Consider the following 24,976-nt stretch of genomic DNA (forward strand, 5'->3'; position numbering starts at 1 on the left):
TTAGATCCGGCATATTTGACCGCAGAATTATAACAAATATTTATCACAAAAATGGGATGTTTTATTATTTTGCAAGAAAGTGTTGCAACTTCGATTTAACAAGCACAATTTGAAATACATTTTTTATTACAAAGTGGGGAATCGATGGTTGTTTCGGATATAATTCTTTTAAACAATTGCAGAGTCATTAGGTTATTTGAAGCAGAAGACATGAAAAATGAGCAATGCTCTCTCTGGAACTCAAACTCAGACCTCTCGAATACGCGCCGAGATTGCTACCGTTACACAACGAAGGCATGCAGAAAGGAAGGAAAAATATCGTATATAACTTCCCCTTTTAAAGAACGAAAGGAGATTAGGGGACCCAATCGCCAAATCCTGGTGGGGAAGAATCTTCATACATAACCTTTTTAGTTCGGGCGCCATTTTAGAGTCATTAGATTATTTTGATGCTTAAGACTTGAAGAAGGAAAAATGCCCTCGTCGGACTCGAACCTGGACCTCTCGAATACGAGCCGATTGTGCTACCGTTACACCACGAAGTCATGCAGAAAGGAGGGAGAAAATATCTAATAAGTAATGGATCTCAAGCTAGTGATTCATTTGTGTTTATAACATCTACTGTACGCCTTTGCTGCCTGTGACCTTCACAGCATTAGTTGCAAAATAATCTGATACAAGGTATTTTAGGTCTTTAAAAATACAATTCTGTGAAATTTATACTAAAAAAAAAATAAGAGTAGGCAAAGAAATCAAACATTTGTGTAGCAGTGCTTTACATTATGAAAGATGAGTTTCAATCTGTCATGATTTAATTTGTTTTCAATGATTGATGTTAAATGCATATGCAACTGCATCCCCACTAGTTTACCTATATAATAATGCTATATTTGAGTGGCAAAAATTAAAAACGATAATTCTGTTGACAGCGTGATAAACAGAGGAATAAAAATCAAAGCTTACAATTTGGAATATCAGTATTACATGCATGAATACAATTTTTTTCGAATGTGCTATTATTTAGCCAACAATCGGATGAAAAAAAGGAGAAGGCCAGGTGAGACAATAAAGAGATAATTAAGCGAAGCAAAAACAATTTCCTACAAAACATTCAAAAATTATTTAGAGAAAATTCTGGATTAACTTTAAGCAGACCTAGGCATGGTTTTGGCAATCCAAATGTCACAAATAGAGAAAGATGACCTCCCTCTCATTTTAAAGATATTAATTTGATTTTAAAAATGCACATTTTAGTATTTGTTTGAAGTGGTCACAAAATTAACGTCGTAAAATCCAGAGAATAGACTAATAGTCAGACTAGGTATTTGTATTATATTCTACTCATAGTATCTGCGTTTGTAAACAAACACCATTGCTCGACGAATCAGCGATATGACTGATATGTGAAAGAGACGTCAGTCGCATTACATATACCAAATTCGCGCTGCGACTGGATCAATCGACTGATGTAGGCGAGTTAGTAGTTTTAAGGATTACCTATGCTTATTTAACACGACTTTCAACAGCAGCTTTTTCTTTGGAGATGACTACTAACATTAAGCAAATCAAGTGAAATATTTAATCTTTTGGATTTCTCAACAAATGAGATACAAGACGAAAATTGTGCAGGTATATTCCCTGATGAAATGTAAGGCTAGAGCCATTGCTAAAATTAAAAATAAGGCAAAGAAAGGTAACAGCACTATTCCATTCTTTATAAACCCGCACTAATCTAGACAAAAATGTCTTCTCAGCTTATGATAGTTGCTATATAAAAAAGAAATTGTATGAAATCGGGACCTATTGAGCGCCGCCTGAGATAACCACTGACCTGACTTTGTTGTAAAAGTCTTACAGTGTTAGTAGTCATCCTGGCAGAAGGGAAAATTTCCTCCGTGTAAGAATATACATATAAATATTACATGAGCATACAAGGCCTGTGAATAAGCATAGATATGTTGATTACAATCATTGTCTTGTACAAGTTACATATGACAGATACATAAAATCATGACAGCTATGTGTACATTTAGACATTATATGAATTCATATTTACAATACTTTTACTGAGATAATCAAAATTAAACTTGTAATTCATTTACACATTGACACATTGACTGGATCGGGACCTACTAAAAGCAGACTCTTCAAAATAATGTATGAAGTTTGGGAACATCATCAGCTCATCCTGTTGCATGCTGAGGTAAGGTGGTTCACTCTAGGAAAAGCGTTCGGAAGTTTTATTGAACTGCATGCAGAAGCAGCAGAATTTTTTATTTACCATAACTCTGTACTGGAAGCGGTTGCAAATGATGAAGAGTGAATATACTAAATAACTTACTAGGCCGAAAAACGAACGAAATGAATGTGTCATTGAAAAAAAAACAAAGCTACAGTTATTGATGCAAATATCTAAGTCTTCCTCGTAAGAGGACACTTACGTATTATCTGAGTCTGGTTTATTTGATTATGGCAAAGCATTCGAGGGTTATCTTCCTAAAGAGAAGGATGCCTTCGGGAAGGCCTTTCTAAGGGAAACTGGCTCGTATAACCGTTACACGTGAGTAAATCTACGAAAACGACCATGCACCAAGATGGTTCACGGGATTCAAACCTCGGAGCAACCTAACCAGTGTTCCGTGATTTTACCTCTCTGTCATTGGTAAGTCTTATATATTATTTGGAAGTGTACGGAAAAAGAAGATATCGATTGCCTGCCTCTTAACGAAAAGCTTCTTGAATGAAGATAACATCGGGATTTAAGAAAAATAACTGAAAAGTATTCACGTGCATCTCGAAGCGTTGAAACACTTCTTTGACTACTATTTTCCAACATCTCACGAGAAAGCGCCTGGTGACTATAAATGGGTTCTGAATGTGTTCATCGTGATCAAAAAACCATTCAGCTTAATTTAATCAGAATACGAGGTCTTTATAGACTTGACTATTCACAGCGTTTCAAAATCGCGTTTTAAAACTAAAGTCTACTGGAGTTTTGGGTGCATATACAAAATGAATTCAAATTCCTGTCTCAGAAAGGAAAATCAGCATTACTGCCTTTTTCAACCTCAGAGGAACGGAATTCTCCGTCTATAGAAGTAGCAGAACAAAATACAAAAGTCGCTAAAATGCAGGACTACAATTACTACTAGTTCAATTCAAAATAATAGAACTGTGCCCAACATTACGCTCCAGCGACTAAAATTAAACTAGAATTATTTTCTATAAGAAAATAATAAAAAATCTGAATAACAAGTATTTTTAATTTCGAAATACCTTTTTTTGCATAACAATGTTTTGACAAAACTATATGCGTTAGTTGGCCGTTGAGATTAAATCGAGATATTATTGTGGATTCTAAAGTCTTAAAATAATTTCATTCCATCGATATTGTGCTGTAGTTTAGATAGCACTTTACTTCACATTCCTTTACTATTCTGTCTCCTTCTCCTCTCTCTAACATTGCTCATAAACACGATTAACTTGTAAGACATAAAGTAGGCATAAGGGACTGTGCCGTAGAAAGTGATTGTTAAAAGGGCCCACCGATTCAGAAAGTTTGGGAACCGTTGCTGAAAGGTTAACCTTGCATGGACGAAATAATAATCCTAAATGTCCAGTATCTTCTGATCATATAATTCAAAATAATAATAGTAGAACTTCCAATCGTAAATTAATAGTTATTGTTAATACAGAGATTTTGAAAATCATTAACATTTGAGTACGATTATTCGTAACAGGTTAGGTCAGAGATCTCAAACTCAGATTCCATGAGGACCAAATGCACGACCTAAAAGCAGCTGATTCACCCCTTATTTTCTTTTCTTTTTCCAAAATTAAAAAAAAAAATTAGAAATTTTTTTTAAAACTAAATTTTTAATTTTATTCACCAAATGCTTAATATTTAGCAAACATACATAAACAGTAATCGTAATAACGAGAAAGAAAACACTCCAGCTTTGATTTATTTTCCTTCTAAAATCTAGAGTTTGGTATTTGAGGGAAATTTCAGTTGGTTACGCTTGGTAATTCAAACGTATTGATAATTAAATATTAAATTTCAGACTGATATTTAAATACTTAGGTGAGGCAACTTAAGTCACAGTCACTTTCAAATTGTAAACTAAATCTATAAGGTGTTTCTCCCGCCTTCTTAGCATGCCTTCGTGATGTAGTGGTCAGCCCGTTCAACGCGTATTCGAGAGTCCCGTGGTTCGAGTCCCGGCGAGGGCATTGCTCATTTTTCATCTCTTCTGCTTAGGGGTCTAATATCGGACCCATCTTGTGGAACATAATTGCAGACTCAGCGCTGAACATCAACTTTGGAGACAATGCCAAGATACAAGCTTACGCCGACGATATTATACTCATAATAGACGGAGGCAATAGGACAACAATAGAGCATAAAGCAGACGCAGCACTCAAATTGCTTGCAAAATGGAGTCAAGACAACAAACTGTGTTTCAGTATTGAAAAGACACAGATGATAGTCTTTCCAAAAGGTTCAAAAATAGACGCGAATCCACCACGCATAAAGTGGGAAGGGCATCCATTGCGACGCCAGAATACCATTAAATACCTCGGATTCACGCTTGATAAGAAGCTCACATGGGTATCACATCTTACGGAAGTCCGAGATAAGACGCATCGAATCATCAATAAACTAAACAGGATAATCACAGACAAGTGGAGCCAAAAGGGGCGCCTGTTAAAACATCTATACCTTAATGCAATTGAACGCATGATCCTCTACGGCTGCCCAGTCTGGATGAATGGCACAGCAAGAATATGTCAAAAACTACATCAAATACAGCGAGTAATCCTGTTAAAAATCACCAGTGCGTATAGCACCACATCAACCGCAGCACTTCAGGTCTTAGCTGGCACGCTCCCACTCGACCTAAAAGCAGAATTAGAAAGATCAATCTATCGACTTCTACATTACAAAGAGGACGTTCACACTAAAAAAGATTTACATCTATCATATGCCAGCATAGAAAGCTTCCAAGATTCCCCTAACTTACACCCAGGAGATCTACCCATCCTTTCCTGGTGCAAATCGCCACCCTCAGGACAACAAAGAGAGATTTTTTCTGATGGTTCAAAAATTTCAGGACGAGTAGGGGCAGCGTTCACGGTCTTTTCGAACAATGAAGAAATTTATCAAGCACAATTCCGTCTAAGCGATCATGCTTCAGTCTTCCAAGCCGAGTCCCTAGCACTCAAAGAAGCAGCACTATGGTTAGGTACACAACCAGCAGCTCACACTTCATTCTTCACAGATAGCATGAGCGTTCTGAATGCGCTGAATTTCTTTCCTCCAAAACATCCGCACACGGCAGCACTTAGAGAGATCTTCTTGACGTTAGGCTCTTCCATACCTTTAAAGATCAACTGGATAAAAGAACATACCGGGCAGAAAGGCAACGAACGAGCGGATGAACTAGCTAAGACTGCAGCTCTCAAACCAGAAATTGACAAGGAAGTTCCGCTTTCCGCAGAAGTTGCAAAAAGGCTCCTCAAGACAGCATTTCAAGAGACATGGTCATCACGATGGCAGGAAGAAGAGACAGGAAGATTTACTTACAACATCTTCCCAATACCTTCTCTCAAGAGGCTGAAATGCAACCGACTCTTCCTCCAAGCCTGTACCAACCACGGGAAATTCCCAGCGTATTACAGACGTTTCCTCAGACGGGACGTCAACTGTTCTTGCGGTTTTCGCGGGGAAGACGCGGACGCACTTCATTACCTGCTCTCCTGCCCTCTGACAGAGCACCTTCGACAGCAGTTCTTTCCTTCCGACTACATCACATATCCTGTGAATAGACTGTTCACGGACTATTACTGCAACAAGGGCATCTTAGAGATAATGAAGCAAGTGAATGAAAATAATTATATCCAAGAAACTACAGATTAAAGTAAAATGTAGAAAGGCGGCCTAACCGTCAGATTGCTAGCAATGAATAGGATAACTTCCTAACCCTGTAGTGCCATTAACTCAGTTTGGCGGAACAGGTTAAGTAAAGTGACCATATACCATATATCTCTTCTGCTTCGAAGTAACCTAATATCTCTACAAATCTAGTAGCCAAAGGCTACACAATTGATTTAACGCGAAGTTGGCTCAAAATCTCACCAGCGTAGCAATTTAAATGACGGCAGCAATAACGCAAAGCCACATAATACTATCTTATCTGAGCTAGCAGAAACATAGTAACGTGGCCTCGAGAGACAGAAACATACTCTCTCTTACAGTTCGAAAACCTAACATTAAATACTCTCAACTTGATTTACATTCTGGTAGGGAAACTGTAAGCAGAAGTGACAGTAAAGATCTAAATCACAGATTAACATAACAGAACTTAATCTTTTTTCAAATTCCTGACGTCATAACAATGCTAACTGACTTCATAACAATGCTAACTGAAGGGTTGTACCTTCTCGCGACGCGAGATTGAGACTACTGAATTAGGTTCTCTGGATAGGGTGAAGGGATGCCTTTGTGGATGACTTTCTAAGAGAAACTGGCTTGCATCCATGTAACACATGGAAAAACTACGAAAACCAACCATGCAGCCAGCCCGTTCGTCTGGGATCGAAAGGTTCAATTTCCTAGTATTTAGGGGTCTTAATCACTTGGACACTGGTAGGGCATGTGTGTATACAAGTTTAGTTTCGCTTACGTTATTATGGCAAAGCGCGTGAGAACTATCTCCCTAGAAAACTGGAAACTAGATATAATAAAAACTGACTCGTATCCACTTTGCACATGAGCTAAACTACGAAACGCCCATGCAGCCCATGTCCATGCATATTTGCATACAGAACAAAATATTCTTGAAATTTAAAATAAAGTTGTGAAAAGAATAGTTTTTGCGTGCTTGGTAGGATAAGCCATAAAATGAATTCGTATTGTTTTTAAACTTTTCTAAGGTTCTGGTTGTTATGGCAGAGAGCTAAGCTTATCTCATTTTGCTAAGTTAAACGACAGAAGGAAGACACATGAGGGGTGTCTGCCTGAAGAGTTATTATTGTTCTTGTTGCTAATGCTCACTTCTCTGACCTATAGTCAGACCAAGCCCACAGAATTCCCCGTGGCAAGAAGTCAGTTCCTTCGAAATTCCTCGTAGCAAGGAACGCAAATTTACGCCTGTCGTTGGCAACAGCCTTGAGTACCGTACAGGTGACAGTGGGATTTAGATCAGTTCCGCCCCCACCTTTGATGGAGAGCATCCCGGGTAGACGGGTCCGACGATCTCCCACCCCTCCTCTCCTACCACCAGCCTCTCGAGAGGGCTTTTGGCTAGCCGCGTATTTAGAGTGCCGCCATGCCGCACGAAAACTATACATTTACAAACATCCATGCCTTCTCCTGGATTCGAACCCGGACCATTCGGTACGGCAATCAGCCACGCTAACTACTATACCGGCTGGGCGCTGCTTGAAGAGTGGGAGGATTTTGGAGAGGCCTTCTAAGGGAAACTGTCTCATATTCACGGAACATCTCGTTTGAAAATGGCATCTGGCATTTTAATGGAAGGCAGTCTAAAGAAACTGATTCGTATTTATGCTTTATGTGGCAGAGAAAGTCAACGTGAATTGAAAAGCGGGTGACGAGTTCGTCAATTTTAGCGACTTAAATATTATTAGTCTTTAATATTTTTAGTCTAAAATTTGTTAGTTTAATAATGAAAAAAAAACCCACCAGTTTTAGTTACTCCACTAGAAAAAGTAAGAAAGAAAGTTAGCCATTAATACCTTGCCCCTCTACATGGCATTGTTTAAACATTTGTTAGTATAGCTTTTGACTACTGTACAGCATAACGACACTGTAGAAAGCAGCCCGATCTAAATAATATGTAAGTAATCCGACCTAAATATGTATTCCTATTTTGATAACAATAACCAAGATTTAAAAGCAAAACTAATTGTAATGAAAGTGGGAATCAACCCTACAAGCAGCAGGTCGATATAACTCTTTCATAAACACAAGAAAAAGTTGATTGCAGGCTTAAGCATCAATCAAAAGTTGTTTATAGAGCGATCCTAGCTATTTTTTTAATTTAATTCCTAATTTACTAAGTTCAGGGTTTTAAGTCAATACATTATCTCTCGCAAAGCAAAGTTTAATTACTGCATCACCGAAGCCGATGTGCTAGCTTCACTAATATCTGATTATGTGACTGGACATGTGAAATGTGACTGGATACGCATCAAATGTTTACACATCTGATGCGTATCTAGTCACATTTCCTCGTTTCCCTTGCATTTCAAGAGAACTTACTTTTGTTTTATGAAGGAAAAGAAAAATTTGAAAAAAATTGGAACTGGTTTAATAGATTAAAGCAAAGCACATAAGGACTACCTGCCTTAGGGAAGAGATGCTTTTGGAGGACTATTTAGAGGAAAGTAGTTTGTCAGCACGTTCCAAAGATTTGAATCCTGGTGAAACTAACAGTGTTCAACGGCTTTATTTAGTCGGAAAGTGGTGCGTTTGCTTTTAAAAATGAAATGCGCATATGGAGATTTTATATACTTAAGTTAGAGAATTAATATAGAAATTTAAATTATTTCAGGCAGAAAATGTGTAAAAAGAGGAAAGAAAAAACAATAATTAAAAGACAAAGGAGTGTTAAGAAATTAAAATCAATACGTATTTCTTAAAATTAAAAACAATTGCATAAATTGATCATGAAAAATATATGAGATAGTGTAAGACCTTAAATAAAAACGTGAGAGTAGCATAAATTCGAAAAAATTAATTAAAATTTTATTAGGAAACATAGCAATGTGTTTAAAACTTTTTAAGGCATGCAAAATAAAGGTATTAAATTTTAAGTTATATTTTTAAGTAATTTAAAATGTTTGTAAGGGTATAATCGAAATAAATCTACCGTAAGAAACATGAAAAATACAATGAAGTCATAAATGAACTTCTGGGTATAAAAAGGCGACAAATGCTAAATAGATAATCGGAACTACATAAAATATGAAAAAATTAAGATTTGAGAAATTTAAATAGTTTGTTTTCATATATTGCAAGAAATTATTTTAAAGTTTGGTTAGGGTTTTTTTTCACATAAAATGGACGGAGAAGGCATAATAATATTTTTAAATGAACTCAACAGAGCTCTGAATATCGGATCTCCTCCGACATGCTTCTTATCTAACGGAAAAGGGAAACCTTGTTCATACTGGAAATTTTATTATTATTACCATTGTATTATATATTTTACTCAAGATATACTGTTCGTATTGCTAAAAAAACTAGCTATAATTACGGCAACAAACCTGACGTCTCATACTAGTCTATTCTATGAATCTACGTGTACTAGTTTTACGTCGTCGTTCTTAGTTGTGCGGTGATAGTTAAAAAGATCGTGTTGTAGTCTAAGGTATGTTTTTTTCTACATTTCATTCAAGGAGTGTTCAATGCAATGAGCAAATTTTTTTTTTTTTTTTTTTTTTTACAAATGAGCAGAAACTTGAGGCCTTAAAAACGCAAGACGTAAGTTGATGTAACAACACTGAAAAACAAACATCATTAACTAACGTTCTGCAGAGCAATCTGTTGAAATTTGCAGAGCTGTTGTAAAGATCTTTTTCCGGCTGTGTATTGAACTCTGAATCTTCTATTTTCTCATAGGTATTCTATTAGTTAAGCTTCTAAAGCCGCGAACAAGCTCCGGATAATTACTACTTAACAACATAATTTGGCGTAATTTGATTGATATTAGCTATTGAGTTAATCATGCATGTTATCACTTCCTCGTTAATATACTATACGGTATTTCTCCCATTTTCCTAGCGTGCCTTCGTGGTGTAGTGGTTCTGCACGCTGGGCCCGGTATTCCAGAGGTCCGTGGTTCGATTCCTGGCAAATACGTTGCTAATTTTTTCATCTCTCCGGCTGTTCCATCTAACCTAATAGCTCTACAGTGGCGCCCGGACTAAAAGGGTTTTGGATGAGGATTCTCCACACCCATGATTTGGCGATTGGGTCTCCTAAAAATCCCAGTTGACCTTTAAAAGGGGGAGTATATACGGTATTTCTCCCCCTTCCTAGCGTGCCTTCGTGGTGTAGTGGTCAGCACACTGGGCCGGTATTCCAGAGGTCGATGGTTCGATTCCCAGCGAAGGCGATTGTTCATTTTTCGTCTTGCCTGCCTCCAAAATACCTAATGTTTCTACAATACGTAACAGTATATTTTTCTATTGAGCAATTACAGTACTTTTCATTAATGGTCTATCTTTATTTTCCAACAAAACAATTTTTATATATTACAGACACAAAAATATAAAATTTGTTATTGATTTCATTGCACAATAATTATATTTGATTGTTCTAAATTTGCAATGAAAACGGATCTCAGAGAGTTTTATATTATCTAACATTTCCGGTTACTCGGCAACTTTATTTTTATTTATTTGCGCGCTCATTCCTTAGGCACTACGCGGAAGGTAGGGATACCTTCGTGGAGGACTTTCCAAAGGAAGCCGGCCTGCACACATGACACATGGTGAAAGCCACAAAAACGCCCAAGCAGTCAGCCTCTTCGCGGGATTCGAACCTCAGACCGAACTACCAGTGTTCAGCGATTTTACCGCTCGGCCGCTGGTGGAACCTGCACGTCAATAACCGGTAACCGGGTACTGACGTGCAAGGTAACGTCAGTAACCGGGTCCTTTATATCAATTATAATGAAAAATAAATTTTCGTTTAAAATACTGATATATGTAAATTAGATCTGTTTAATAGGATGGTCATATGGACTGCTTCTTTAATACACAATATTTTGTGTATATTAAAACTTTTATTTTATCTTCATTTTTTGCATTTTTTAAATTCAATTTTGTTTTATACATTAAGGTAATCAGTAGACTTCGAAATTATAAAGTATAAAAGAAATAGTCGGATTACGCACGTTACTGGATTTATGAAATTTAAAATTAAGGATATTTCTTTAAACTTTCGTTTCATTTCATGAAAGAAAAATGTATGCCTGGTTGAACTGTTTTATTTTTAATGCTGGCCAATGTCGACTTTTATTGTTTCCTATAAGTTCAGCGAAAAAGAAATATTTAGAGTACGGTAAGAAAAGAGAAAGTTAAAATGCCGCTAAAGCAGAAGCCTAAAATGAACTATTCATTATTCCTTTTGTAGCGTGCAGCGGATATGCTTCGTGAGGTCGGCAGCCATTCGTTAGATTGAGCGAATCACGCATGAGCAAAAGGAAGCAACGAAAAGAGAAGCGGCGAGTATGTTGTCTAGGCACACGATCCTGTTGTTACTTAGAAACCTTAGACGAAGAAAGTTGATACCATGGATCCCGCGGCTCTTGGAAATGATCTGCCGGCATCCCAGAGATCAAGAATGGTTGATTTTAGATTTACCGATCCCGTTCGATTTCTTTTCGAGCATATGCAAGGGGATACTGCCAAACCAAGTTCACCAAAAGTAAATGATGAATGGGTTAAAGAGCGGAACTCCGCAAAATTACCACAAACTATAGAAACGAATGCTCTTTCTCCTTCATTAAAAGGTTCTTATCAAGATTTATATTCCGGGGACACTGTTTTCACGCGCATGACGCCATCTTCGGGCAAATCGGACCCTCATGATTCAACTAACACACAAAGTGGTGCTAACACAGATTCAACCGAACGTTTAGAAAACAGTTCAGAGCCTCTGCCTCCAGTTCAAAGTCCTAGCATCAAAACATATCCAGCTAGAGGCAATGACGAACAAAATAGACAATCTTCTTCTAGGCTGCAAGATCAGTCAAAATCCTCAAACAATATTCCTTCTAAAAGTAATGATCTTGCATCATTGGTTTACAAAGCTTCTAAATTAGAGGCTGTAGCCAATAACTTAGGTCGACATCGAATTTCAAATAATGCATTGTCTGGAAGAAGGCAAGAGCAGACATCTTCTGCGAAACCTCATGCTTTGAAACCACCTCCTCCTTTGCCCAGACGACTGGCTTCTCGAGCTTTCCGAAGGCCAGGAAGAGCTCCACTACCTTTATCATCATCATCTACTAGCAGAACAAATATTATATCTACGCCTGTTCAAGCTTCTACTTCAGGTACACGGCCGATTCCATTGACGAATCCTACAGATGTACAACATTCTCCTCCTCCACCACCAGATTCGGAACCGGATTCCGAAGCGACGATAAACACGGCGGAAGATTCAGAACAAGAAGATTCCATTCAAACTTTAATACAACTATGCAGAAAGAGTGACTGGACAGGTGTCGAAGCCCTTTTTAAACAATTCAGTAAAACTGGATTACCTCCGAATGTTGTGGATCCGGTAAGATAATATTTTGATATGATTATTAACGATTTAAAATTTTTATGTTTACACTTAAAATGAAGTCTGAAATTTGCACAGAAAGTTGCGCAAGTAAATTACCAAAGTTTTTGTTAAATATAACATTCGGTAAAATAATGGATAAAAGTAGAGTTCATTTTAAAACATAAAACTGAGATTTTCGATTATATTGCACATTCAGTTGTTTAAAAATAGTGTTTTATATTTGTTAATCTTCCACCTTTTGGGGCAATATTTGATAATATTTCATAGTAACTTTATAAAACACAGGAATAATTCCGTTTCGTAACAAATTTCGGTATACCTACCAATAAGCGAAATGATAAAACTACCGCATAATGGCAGTTTTGTCCACGGTTCGCTTCCCGGAAAGATGGTCTGTATGAGTTTGGGTTTCTACAGTTTTTTTAGGTGAATGTGGTATTACTACAGAACAGTTTCCCTTAAAATTTGCTCTGCGGACAGCTTTCTTTCCTGTGTATGCCTGTGTGTTCAGCTATAATCCGTTGCCTTTTACTTTCTCAATTTTTCGTTTTACGCATGATATCATATCTTTGACAAAATCTTTAATTTGAAGTAATTCGAATTCAATTTTCTGAAAACTAAGTTCAGAGGAATTTTGGTTTTTCATAGTAATCTTGAATTTAAATCGTAGGGTCGGATTCACTATATTTAATAATTTTAGGAAAGTGAAATCATATTTTATTTACATTGCTTAAATATTATTCTGTTAGAAATATATAAGTAGGAAAACTTATAGTAACATAAAATGGATAGTTTTTAGTTATAAGGTTAAATTTAAATTTCTATTTGTACAAGGACTAAAAAGTCGTAAGTTTTAATTTTTAGCCTACTGACATGGAATTCAAATATCTGATGATACTGAAATGTATTTACTAATTAATAAAAAGTAGTATTATATTCAAAGAAGGCAAATTTAAATTAAAGAATTCAAAATTATATATAAATCTGACTATGTTTCGTGTTCTATGTAGAAGAAGTTTATCTTCTTTTGTTTACTTTAAATACTTTTATGAATTTCTTTTCTCTACTTCATAACTACGATACAATTGTAATTTTTGCTATCTTAATCATGTAAAAAAATTAATATTTCAATATATATTTTAGCTGTTTATTATACATTCATTCAGGTCCGCAAGCATTTAATTAAATAAAGAATAAATGTAATTAAATTTTTAAGGCAGAATAAATGCATAACTGGTTAAATGAGCCAAACTTCAAACTGGTCTTACCACTTAATCTAAAAAGAATGCGCAGAGTTTAAATCGCCATAATGTTTTCAAGATTTGGAATGCTAGTTTAATAAAAACTTACTTGAAAAAGCTGGTTAAATTGAAAAACCTTTTAGAAAATAAAAAGGCAGTCAATTAAAATTTTATGAAATAACTTTTTAAAGTGATACAATAGAAAATACTTATAAACTAATAACATACATTTTCAAATTCTCTCTCTTTCTCTCCTTATATACTAATAAATTCTTACTAAATTGTTTAGTTATTGGATTATCAACTTTCTTACATATACGGCCATAAGAGCATGTTGTACTTACAGTAGAATGGTGGTGTGGTGTATTTAATTATGGCAAAGGACACTAGGGCTATCTGCCTAAGGTAAGGGATGCCTTCGTGGAGGACTTTCTAAGGGAAACTGGCTCGTATACATGTTATACATGGGGGAAAACCACGAAAACGCCCATGCAGCCAGCCCGTTCGCGGGATTTGAACCTCAGACCGAACTACCAGTGTTCAGCGACTTTACCGCTCGCCCGCTGATGGGCTTACAGTAGAATGAATAACACTCAGAAGTTTAGTAATTCAACCTGAGACAGAGTTCTTAGAATTTTGTAGTTCTCCCATGTTAACATGAATACGAGCTGGTTTCCACGAAGGCATCTTTTCCAAGTCACAAAGCCCCAAGATTACTTTGCTAAAAAATCTATTTGCATATTCACTTACAAATACTGATAATGCAAATCTGCCACACTTATAAGTCTCATAATCTGAAACCATGAAGTTAGTTTTATTTTAGACTTTCAAAATATATGTATGTAATGTATGGAAACATCTCTCAGTTCTTTCATTCATCTCCTTTCTCTCTAGAGTAAAAAAATAGCAACTGCTTTGAGTTTGCCCTCTCATCTAATTGTTCTGAAAAAATTTATCGTCACTGTTCGAGTAAATTTACTACGATATTCTGGAATCAGACTTTTGGGGACATCAGATTTTTGGGGGGAGGCATGTAGAATGGCGAGAACTTCATTAAAATTTAACTGATAAAATTCAAAAAAGGAGATTATTACCTTGGTAAAACAGTACATCTAATGAGGTTTACATACAACATGGCAAAACTTTGATCTATGTAAATATGAATAAAAAATTTCAAATTGTTACCAAGTAAAACTAATAAAATGTTGTGACATATAAAATTTTAATATGATTAAAGGTACACTTAAAAAGAATATAGTTCTTTCAAATCATTGAAATACATATGAAATAATTTGCCAAATATGACGTAGTTAGTACTCTTACTTTTTAAAAATTCTTATTAATAATTCTTATTAATAATAATTTGACGCTCATTATGAGCTAACCTGCAACAGAATTTTCGATTAAGTTACGCAACAATTTGCTATAAAAAACTTCCAAATCATAAAATAATGTTTGTATTAATCTCAGAATTCTTAGCAGTCTCTTTAGTAAGAAGTTACCACATGTATTTTTTTATACATGAAGCAATTAAGCAAGAAACTTATTTTATTCTTCAGAGGAATGTTCCCCTAAAATAACTCCCCAAACATTTTACCAGCGTACAGCGAAAATTAAAAAGGAGTATGTCACCAGGGCCAATTTATATTCAGTATTTAAGGACAAACCTCTGTACACTGTTTGTAGTTCTTCCCTTAATATTTATAGAAATATAAAACGATTTCTTTCTCTTTTTTACTTTGGAAAATCAAAATATAACTAGTCAATATCAGCTCTTATGAGCTTAAAAGACACACAGATGACTATAATTTATTAGCAAGGTTTGTCAAGCAAAGTATTGCTGAGTTATAATGAGCGGTTTGAGAGAGGACACAAAAATATTAAGAATCTGAACAATAATCCAAATACTAGTGTATGGTGAACAATTTTGTAGTAAAATTGTTAAAATTTCAGTACAAAATATATTCTCTCGCTAGAGGTCCCGAACTGTCGTCTATAAAAATTATGTTATTGGAATAATAATTTTAAAATTTGCATGCACTTATCTTTCATATGTCAGAACAACTCTCAATAAGTTCTTGACGCTAAAAAATACTTATTTTTGTACATTTTTACCTTTAATAAGGTCCAAAGAAAGAAATCACACAGGCGTTAGCAGGCAAGATCTGTGCAGTCAAATGTTTTTCAAGATAGCTCCGTCTCAAAATAAAATTTTAGATTTCGCATGCCGGTGTTCAGAATGTGACATTGCTCGCCTAAGTCTCTCGATCTAATACCTGTTAAATTCTTCCTTTAGAGGCCTGTTGAAAGGCAATTACAAAGTACAAAAATAAATTTCTTACAGTGGAACAGCTCAAAACGCTACACTCCAAGAGATTCAGACTAATATCAAAAGATTTAAAATCACATTCTAGAATTTATAGAAATACGTTTAAGTGAACTTAAGATATAGAAGAAGACAATCTTCAGCATCAGTTATAAGCAGGTACTGTTTTGCATTGTTCAAATAAGCGTATTTAAATGCTTAAGTCATTATCTCAATAGCGTGATATTTTATAGCTAAATATTTTATGCCTCTTGTAAGAACATTATCCAGTATTAGTAATCATTTGTTAGAATTCGATCCTTTTTGAAAAACTCTTTTGAACCTTTTTTTTAACCTTCTGGAAAACCGTTTTTCATTTCCCTTTTGGAAAACAGTTATCAAAGTTGTTAAGTTCATCGCTGTAGATTGCTGATCAATCCGTACATTTCACAGAAATGCCCTGATAGATTTAAAATCACCATCGGATGCACAGCAATACAATAACATCAAAATATCGTTTACAGATAAATACAATTTCATCAGAATCTTAAAAATATTTTAAGAGATACAATTACTTCAAAATCTTAAAAATATTTTTTATAAATATACCAAATCAGTTGAGAAATTTTCTAGTTTTTAAATATATCTTACAGTTAGGAGCAAATATTCAGTCTTATTATTTCCTAAGAAAAATAATAATAATAAAAATGAAGCAGACACATATCTTAACAGATAAATTGGGTAAGCTAAATTGACCAACGAGTAAGATATTATTTTCTTTGGTTAACAGACTAATAGCGCTCTGAAGCTTATTCATCAAAATCCCTTCTAAGCATGAGCTCTCATCATTTCTTCTGATTTTCACTCATTTCTGTGAAGTTTCAGAGATACTTTCCGCGCATACAGCCGATTGCAGGCTGTCTGCATACAAAACGTTCTTAATGATATTGTGCATACTTCATCTTGAATGAAAATTTTTACCGAGATTTACTTCCGTATATCGAACAGCGAAAGGGGGGAATAGATCAATACTAATCTTTGCAGGTCATTGCAAAAAAGTACTCCTGTATAACACTGTCAAACAGCGTTAACATCTACACAAACAAAACAACTAGTTACCCTTTGGGGCGATAAAATTTTACTACTTTGCATAGCTAAATAATAGTTTACATTAATTAAGTCTTGTAACCGAAAAGCTTGAAGGGATATAAAATTGTTTCAAAAGGGAATGCCAGTAGCACACGACTGGTGGATGAAGTTGTTTTGAATAAAATTCTATTTTGTAACTATTTTACACTGTAACTCATTTCACACCAGGTAAAAAAGTACTGAAAATATGGATATCATGTTTTCAGTACAAGCCAAATCCTATTAATTTAATTAACTTAAAAAATTTGAGCTCCTTTACTTCAAAACTTAAGACAATCTATAAAAAGTGACTTCTTCATGTCAGTCTACTAAATGTAACTTCAAGAGTTTTGAATATAATCCTAAAATATAATTCTAGTTAAATTCGAGAAAATCGCAAACCAACAAGCGTATTGAAATCTGATCATCTAGAAATTCCGTGTACTCCATTAATTCCAACAGAAAGATATAACTCAAATCAAAACTTAATATCAGTTAGTTGTGATTGTCCTAAAGCAAATCTTCATTAACTAACAGTTCAAGCGAAAAATTAGGATTCAAGTTCTAGCATTATAAATGATCCTCGTGAAAAGGAAAACATGTATCACGTGCCCTTCTTTCTCAGCCTGCCGTGATCCAATTAAGGGATATGAAGTTTTAGAACGACATTCACAATACGTCGTCGTGTTTCTTACATTAGTTCTAACATGCTGCCAAAGAATCTATCGATCAAATGGAGATGCTATGTGACCTTAAAGCGAAGATATTTATGTCTCAAAACTACAAAGGCTCACTATTCGTATTTAATGACAAATGGTATGACACTTGTCATGAAATTCCGGAACATAAAGAGCTTCGCTTTAGAGAATAAGTGGGATATATTTGAATTACGCCCATTACCTTCCTGAATTTTCGGGATGTGTAACCTAAAAGGGAATTTATTTCGGTTTGATACTCTTGTAAACTGAGTTTTACCTGGATATGAAAATATGTTTCTTCGAATATTCTATCTTAAATCAGGATTTTATTTCTAAAATAAAGAGTGCAGGAGACATAGTAAGAGCGATAAAAAGTATGAATCAAGGAAAAACTAACAGTTAATACAAAACATATAAATAAATTTTTTAAAATCTGAAAAATTCAGATTTTAACTTCGCACGAGAGGGATTGTTATGTCTTTTTATGTTATCACTCAGCTCACAAGTTACCAATAATTACCATTTTATGGTGTTGCTGACCTAACAGTTGCTTTTAGGCTCTCTTCTCCTAACACAGCTTTTCTGGTCTTTATCCTTAGACATCGCTTTCTTCGCATTTATGTCACATAATATTTAAATAGTAAAATCTCTAAAAATAAATAGTAAAATCTCCAAACTTTGATAGAGTCATTTTTTTAAATTTCTGATAGAGAGCTAAGTGTTTCCATGCATTTTTATATTTATTTCAGTCTTTCTTCAGCTCATCATACCAACGTTCAATTTTTTAACGAGATGACTTACACAACACTTTTTGTCTTTTTCACTACTTCGTTAAACATGACTTTCTTTTACGCAACATAAAATTCAATAGCAAAATTGATTTTTAAAATAAGCATATGCTTATAATTCCCGCTGCAGTATTAAGCTTTGCTATTAATTTTCTTTTTTCAGCTTTTCCTAATTTATCATATCAATGTTCTGTTTTCTTAGTAAAATGACTTACACAACTTATTTTTCTCTTTTTAACTTTATTTACTAAACATCCCTTTCTTCCTAGTTACGTCACATTAAATTTAACACCAAAATAAATAATAAAATACTTAAAAACAGCATATCTTTAAGATTCCTAAAAGAGTTTGACGGGTGCGGATAAAAAAGTGAGGATCGAGACTAATAACACTTTTGGTGCTAATTAAATAATAAGTTTTTAAATAAAAATTTAGCTACAGTAGAAGAAAGAAATTACATTAATATTAAATCATGATTGCAAGGAAGAAGAAATTGTAAATTTTTGATAGTGTATTATCATTAATTTAACTTAAAATCAATCATATCCAAATTTTATGTAAATATTATAATTTTTTTTGTATTTTGATATGGTTATGTTAAATTTAACATTACATTCGGAATGAAATTGCTAAAAATAATGAAACAGTTGTTGACTGGAAATTTGTTTCATCTGTATTCTGAAAAGCAAATCCGACCTAAAAGACTTTCTATTTGTTTTTGTGAAACTTCAATAAATATTGTTTTTTAGTTTCGAAACGCATTTACATTTACCAACTCTACTGTTCTTCTAAATAGCAACTTTTCCTGTTAAAACTGTTAGTACGTGATAAACTCGAATTTTCTAATCATCTCTGGGAATTCTATGTATCATGCAATTTCGTATGACTCAGGGATTCAGATTTAATTTTCTCAAATAATTAAAAAAAAGGTATTAAAAAGGTGTGAGAATTCATCTCAACAATGGCTATGATGCTCCTTTATTGTAGTTACAATTTTGTCAGAAATGTAGGAACATTGTAGCTTTGGTTACGCATTTCGTCAGCTGAAATTAATGCAAATTTTTTTAAATGCAGCTTTCTCTTAAAGGAGAAATTGTTAATCCGGATGTAAATGCTAATACTCTAATTTAAAATAACTTAAATTTGCAATAAAAAAAATAGAAAACAATATGATATTGCTTCATTTTGTATGAGATTTGTTCTCATAAAAATGCACACGTTAATTTTATTTGTAATGAATGTATGGGACCAGAAAAATTTGAATATGTTCTTTCCGTGTGGGTTTAAATGTACATAGCTAGGCGTGTATAATTTCAGTAGAGAAGTAAATGGGTTTTCACGGATTAGATATAATTTATTTCAACATTGGGATATACTTATTTTATTGATTAGAAATAGGTTTTATTCGAAAGGAAATTGAATTTTATTTATTTCATATTTTGGCAAGTAATTTAGCTTAGTAGTAAAATTCTCTCAGTTATCTCTATTGACAATTTTTTTTTCTGAAATATAATTTGAAATCAATTAAAGTCAAAAATGATTTGCATTTAAAAATCTTTAGGCAATATATAATGTTCGTAATAGTTATAGTTCTACTATTAAGTATTCAAGCAACATACATTCTTAGTGAGCTGCAGATTTCTTAAATTTACAGAAAGTCAGATACTAAGTATCTTCCGAATAAGCAACTGGTGCAGCTAGTTTGAAGTAAATACCCTATAAAGCATAAATTTCCAGAAATATATTAAAAATAATCTTTTATATTATGGATGTAATAAAGCACTTCTAGCTTCCCAAAATCACAAAATATGCAATATTTTCAAACATAAATAAATATTGTTGTCTCTTGTCTTCTAAATGTTATCCTACAGTTCTTATTCAAGGTTTTATAATCAGCCTTGAAAATTACAAAATCGTAATAGTTTACCAAGGTGTCGAACCTAACACCATTGCCTGTGAATTTAAATTATTTCCCAAGCGGCTTAAAATTGCACAAAAAAGTGCAAAGTCTTGTCTCATGTGACGAATGAAAAACGAAATGCTGACCAAAGTGTCTTTTAACAAAACATTCATAAAAATGTATGTTTTCTTATGAATTGCTTTCTTTTGTTATGAAACTACCTAAGTACATTAATTATTTTAGTAAAAATTTGCTTTGGTTTCAGACAACAGAAATATTACATTTGCCTTAATAATAATCAAGAAGCTTTAAAATAAAGCTTCTTGATTATTTTTTCGATGACATTTAGTATGGACGGAAGCAAAATAAAAAAAAAATTAAGTAAAAAATTGCAGTCTGAAAACTTTAGATTACAGTTTAACACCTGGAAGAGTTTACTGCTTAAGTTTCAAAAAGTTAACAAAAGGCTTAAAGATTTTTAAAATATGAAATTTATAATATTTTTTTTAAAATTTTCATTCTAATCTTCATGTCCTGATCACAGTTTAAAGGCTAAAATAGGTTGAGATTAACGAATTATAATACATCTACTAATTTAAAAGTTTAGTACTCTAGAAGTTAAAAATATGGAACATAAAATCTAATCTTCAAAATAAGATGTTAAAAAAGCAAAGTCAAATGGTATTAGAAAGATCTGCCATGTTATGATTTCATTGTACATTAACGTCGTGTAACAACTTGAGCATTTTTCAATAAAGAAAAAAACTTAATTATTTAAATGGCAGCTGTGCATTTATTTCATTGAATCACTTGCGCACGGAACTTGTAACAAATATATTCCTCAAGTGGCAATACATTTCCTTTTACTAGGGAACACAATGCCTATCCTGAAAATATTAAATATTTCTTCGAGGTGAATATAAACAAATACAAATTCAGATCCATCTTAATTAATAAAAGTTTACTTTAATAGACATTAAGCAGCTTCATTAAAATCATTACTGCCTTCTTGCTTACAGCTCTCGTCTTAGATGGTGTATATCTAAGTATTAGCGCAACCCACCTTAGTAAAATTTGCCAAATTTTCAGAATGCGCCAAGCTCTAACTACCACATGCAAAACAATTGTTCAATTTAAAGAAAGAAAAATCACCCTTTTCATGTGAATTCTTTTTACAATATTCTAAATTCCAACTTTTTTTTCCTAGACACAACATGATTTTTATCTTAAACTAAATTTTAAAATAGAATTAAAGAAACTGCAGGACAGTTTCTGCAAAATGTAGTATTTTCCCCCAAATTTCTTAGTGAACGCAGTAATTCCATTGCACCTATTCTTAAAGCTATTGAACCTCAACAAAGTCTGCTTATTGCAGTATATCCCGGGTTCGAACCCAGGTGAACGGGTTGGGTAGACGGCTGGTTTTCGTGTTTTTTCCCCTATGTGTTACATGAATACGATCCATCTCACTTAGACAGTCCTCCACAAAGGCATGTCTCCCCTTATGCAGATAGCTCTTGTATGCTTTGCCTTACTCAGATAACCTATCATAAGGCGAGAGCTACGAAATTTCCATCTGAACAAAAGAAACAAAAGCCCACTTGCATATAGGTTTACTTATAGATGTTGGGTAAATACATAATGGAAATGAAAATATAAATAAAATAGGATCTGGTACCTATCTGGGGCTTAACTAAACTAGCTTACGTACAAATGAAATTAGATGTTATTTAGATTAATATAGGTGAGTTATTAGCGCTAAAATAACTAAAATCAACAGACAAATATAATTTAAGTTTATTCTCCTTTACCTTTTGAGAGGGCTAAATTAAAATAATAAAACATAAAAGTACCGACCGCTAAGATCTGTCTGAGAAGGGCCCACCAGCGGCCGAGCGGTAAAGACGCTGAACACTGGTAGTTCGGTCTGAGGTTCGAATCCCGCGAACGGGTTGGCTGCATGGGCGTTTTCGTGGTTTTCCCCATGTGTAACGTGTATACGAGCCAGTTTCCCTTAGAAAGTCCTCCACGAAAGGCATCCCTCCCTTTAGGCAGATAGCCCTCGTGTGCTTTGCCATAATTAAATACACCACCTGTCTGAGAAGACAAGCTTTTCTAATTATGATATCTAACATTCTAACAGAAGCTACAAGATTCACCTAAGGTTGCTAATACGTAGTGATTTAAAATTCTAACTTACTAAGCCAGTTCTATCTTGTTATTTTCAATCTAACGTGAGCCAGCAGTTCCTCGCTTAGAAGAAAATTCAACGGCAAGTAATGTCGGCTTTAATATCATAACTCACACACTGGCTATGCTGTGCTTTTGTATCTTTGAAGTAGAACTGTTTCCCGCTTAAATCTACATAAATTCTGAAATAAGAGAACTTTGTGGCGAAATGATGCAAAAAGGAAAGATGAAAATTTTCTCACAAAGACATCCCTCTCTTTAGGGATCATCGCAGTTTATTTCGTGGTTTTTCTCATATGCAATATAAATACGAGTTAGATTCGTTTAGAAAGTCTTTCAAGAAGGCTTCACTTGCTTTAATCGGGTAGCTCTCTTGCGCTTTGCTTTAATGAATTAACCATCATTAATTACGAACTTAATAGCGCATCTTAGTTTCCTGTGAAGATACAGCCAACTAGTAGAAAGTGGTACATGAAAACTTGATGATTATATTCATAAACGAGAAATGTTTTCCTAAATCAGAAAATACGCTTTATATTCTTTCGAAGTAATGTCCGTCATCTGCAATGTACTTCTGACAGCTTGAGTTCACGAAAACTGTAGGCAAAATCCTTTTCAGAATTCTGTGGAGAATCCTATTTACATAGCTTCGAACGTCTAAAATATCTAAAACTTATTTTCATTTTGGGGCTTATTTCAAGTTCGGGAATAAGAAGAAATCTGCTGAAGCAAGATAAGGCAATGGATGACCGTGAGCTACAGTTCTATAGGGCATAAATTATTTTATGAACGAAGGTCCAGTGTAGTCAGGTCCTTGGAGAAGGGACCAAGAGGTCGCCTCGGGTTGCTCGTTGAAGTATGGGCGACATTCGTTTTAGTTAGTATGGGTAACCGGGTAACATCCCTACATAATTTTAGCAATCTTAAGCAAACGGCACTCGCCCCGCCTAGCATCATGCAAAGCCATTCATTTGGTCTAATTAAAATCGGCAGGGCCAAATCCCTCTACGGTACACTTGTCAGCGCAGCTATCAGATGGAATGCAAACTGATCACATATTTTACAGTATTTTCTATATTTGGTATAAATTACATAATTTGGTATGTTTGTTTTAAATTTAAACACATAAAATTACATTGGGTAATATGAATCAAATATTAGTCAATATTACATTGCGTAGTATGAATCACATATTATTCACACGTTATTTACACACCGCAATAAAAAAAATGCATGAGGATAGAAAACAGCCTTGAAAAACGCAAATAACAATTCTCATAGAAATTGCAAAAATCATAATATAATAAGTGCGTAAATGTCGCTAAATAATTATATATGATAGTGTTTAAAGTTACATTAGATGGAAAATACGTAATGATGACATATCCACATACCAAACTTTGGTGTACGTTCAAGCTAAGTAAGCTTATGCGGTACAAACTAAAGAAAATATGCAAAAAAAAAAAAAAAATGCAAATAATACTGAACACTAATATATTAAAGAGCCCACTAACGTCGAGCGCTAAAGGGGAGTAGTGCATCTCCCGCTGCATGCCAGAATAACCAACAAAGTATCGAAGAGCGGTAAAGTCGCTGAACACTGGTAGTTCGCTCAGCGGTTCGAAACCTGCGAACGGGCTGCATGGCATTTCCATGGTTTTCTCTATGTATAACAGATTATATTGGAACTAGAGAGTAAGATCAAAATGTGAGCTTTAAACAGAGCATATGTATCTTCTCCCTTTTTAGCTATGAATTTGATGATGTTTCTATTTTTTGCTTTTTAGCTGTCGGTTCGAAATGGCAAGTCTCAGGAAACTGTAGATGTAAAAATGCAATATTCTAGATCTCACTTTCGTCCGCATGCACACAGATTTGTGATTGCGATATTTCCTGCATAAAAATATGCTGGGAAAATGCAATGACCTATAGCATACCGGTTTCTCAGGACATTTGTGCATAACATAAAATCTTGAGTATTCGCTTTTAAATATGATTTGGGCCAGGGTTTATGAAGTGATTGTGCATTATCATCACACGTCGCTTTTTGACAAGGCGATGGGCTTTTTCATTCACTTTATTCCCAACATACATTTTCACCCATTCAATGCATACGTATACACTCCTATTTTTGTTGGCTATTGTGTTTTTTTTTGGACAGCTGAAGAGTTACACTGAATGTTGCTTAAAGCATATAAAGGGATTTTGTTTTAATATTGAATGATTTAATTCGTTTTTGATGCAGTAGTTTATGGTATGCTCTGCTGCGCTTAATTCTGCTTGAAATACAGTATTGCCTGCGGACATAAGGAACTTTTTCTCTGTATACTCATTCCGAGATTTGTACAATACAAGGGCCCACACCACTTTCGTACTTGGACCCATCTATGTATGCTTG

General features: G+C 34.4%; 1 protein-coding gene across 2 annotated transcripts in view; it reads left to right on the forward strand.

Moving 5' to 3' along the window:
- Positions 1-11,260: 11,260 nt before the first annotated feature.
- The window catches only part of LOC118201491 (uncharacterized), a 219,342-nt gene continuing 205,626 nt past the window's right edge, over positions 11,261-24,976 (forward strand). Inside the window, exon 1 of one of the 2 annotated variants that reach the window (XM_085808427.1) lies at positions 11,261-12,322. In XM_085808427.1, coding sequence (XP_085664553.1) covers positions 11,327-12,322 — 996 coding nt within the window. In that variant the 5' untranslated portion in view covers positions 11,261-11,326. The remainder of the gene's footprint in view (positions 12,323-24,976) is intronic. The other variant, XM_085808426.1, reaches the window with a different exon arrangement.

The sequence above is a fragment of the Stegodyphus dumicola genome, chromosome X1 (genome assembly GCF_044657685.1).
Source record: "Stegodyphus dumicola isolate Sdum_Otavi_A_Nest chromosome X1, ASM4465768v1".
NCBI lineage: Eukaryota > Metazoa > Arthropoda > Arachnida > Araneae > Eresidae > Stegodyphus > Stegodyphus dumicola.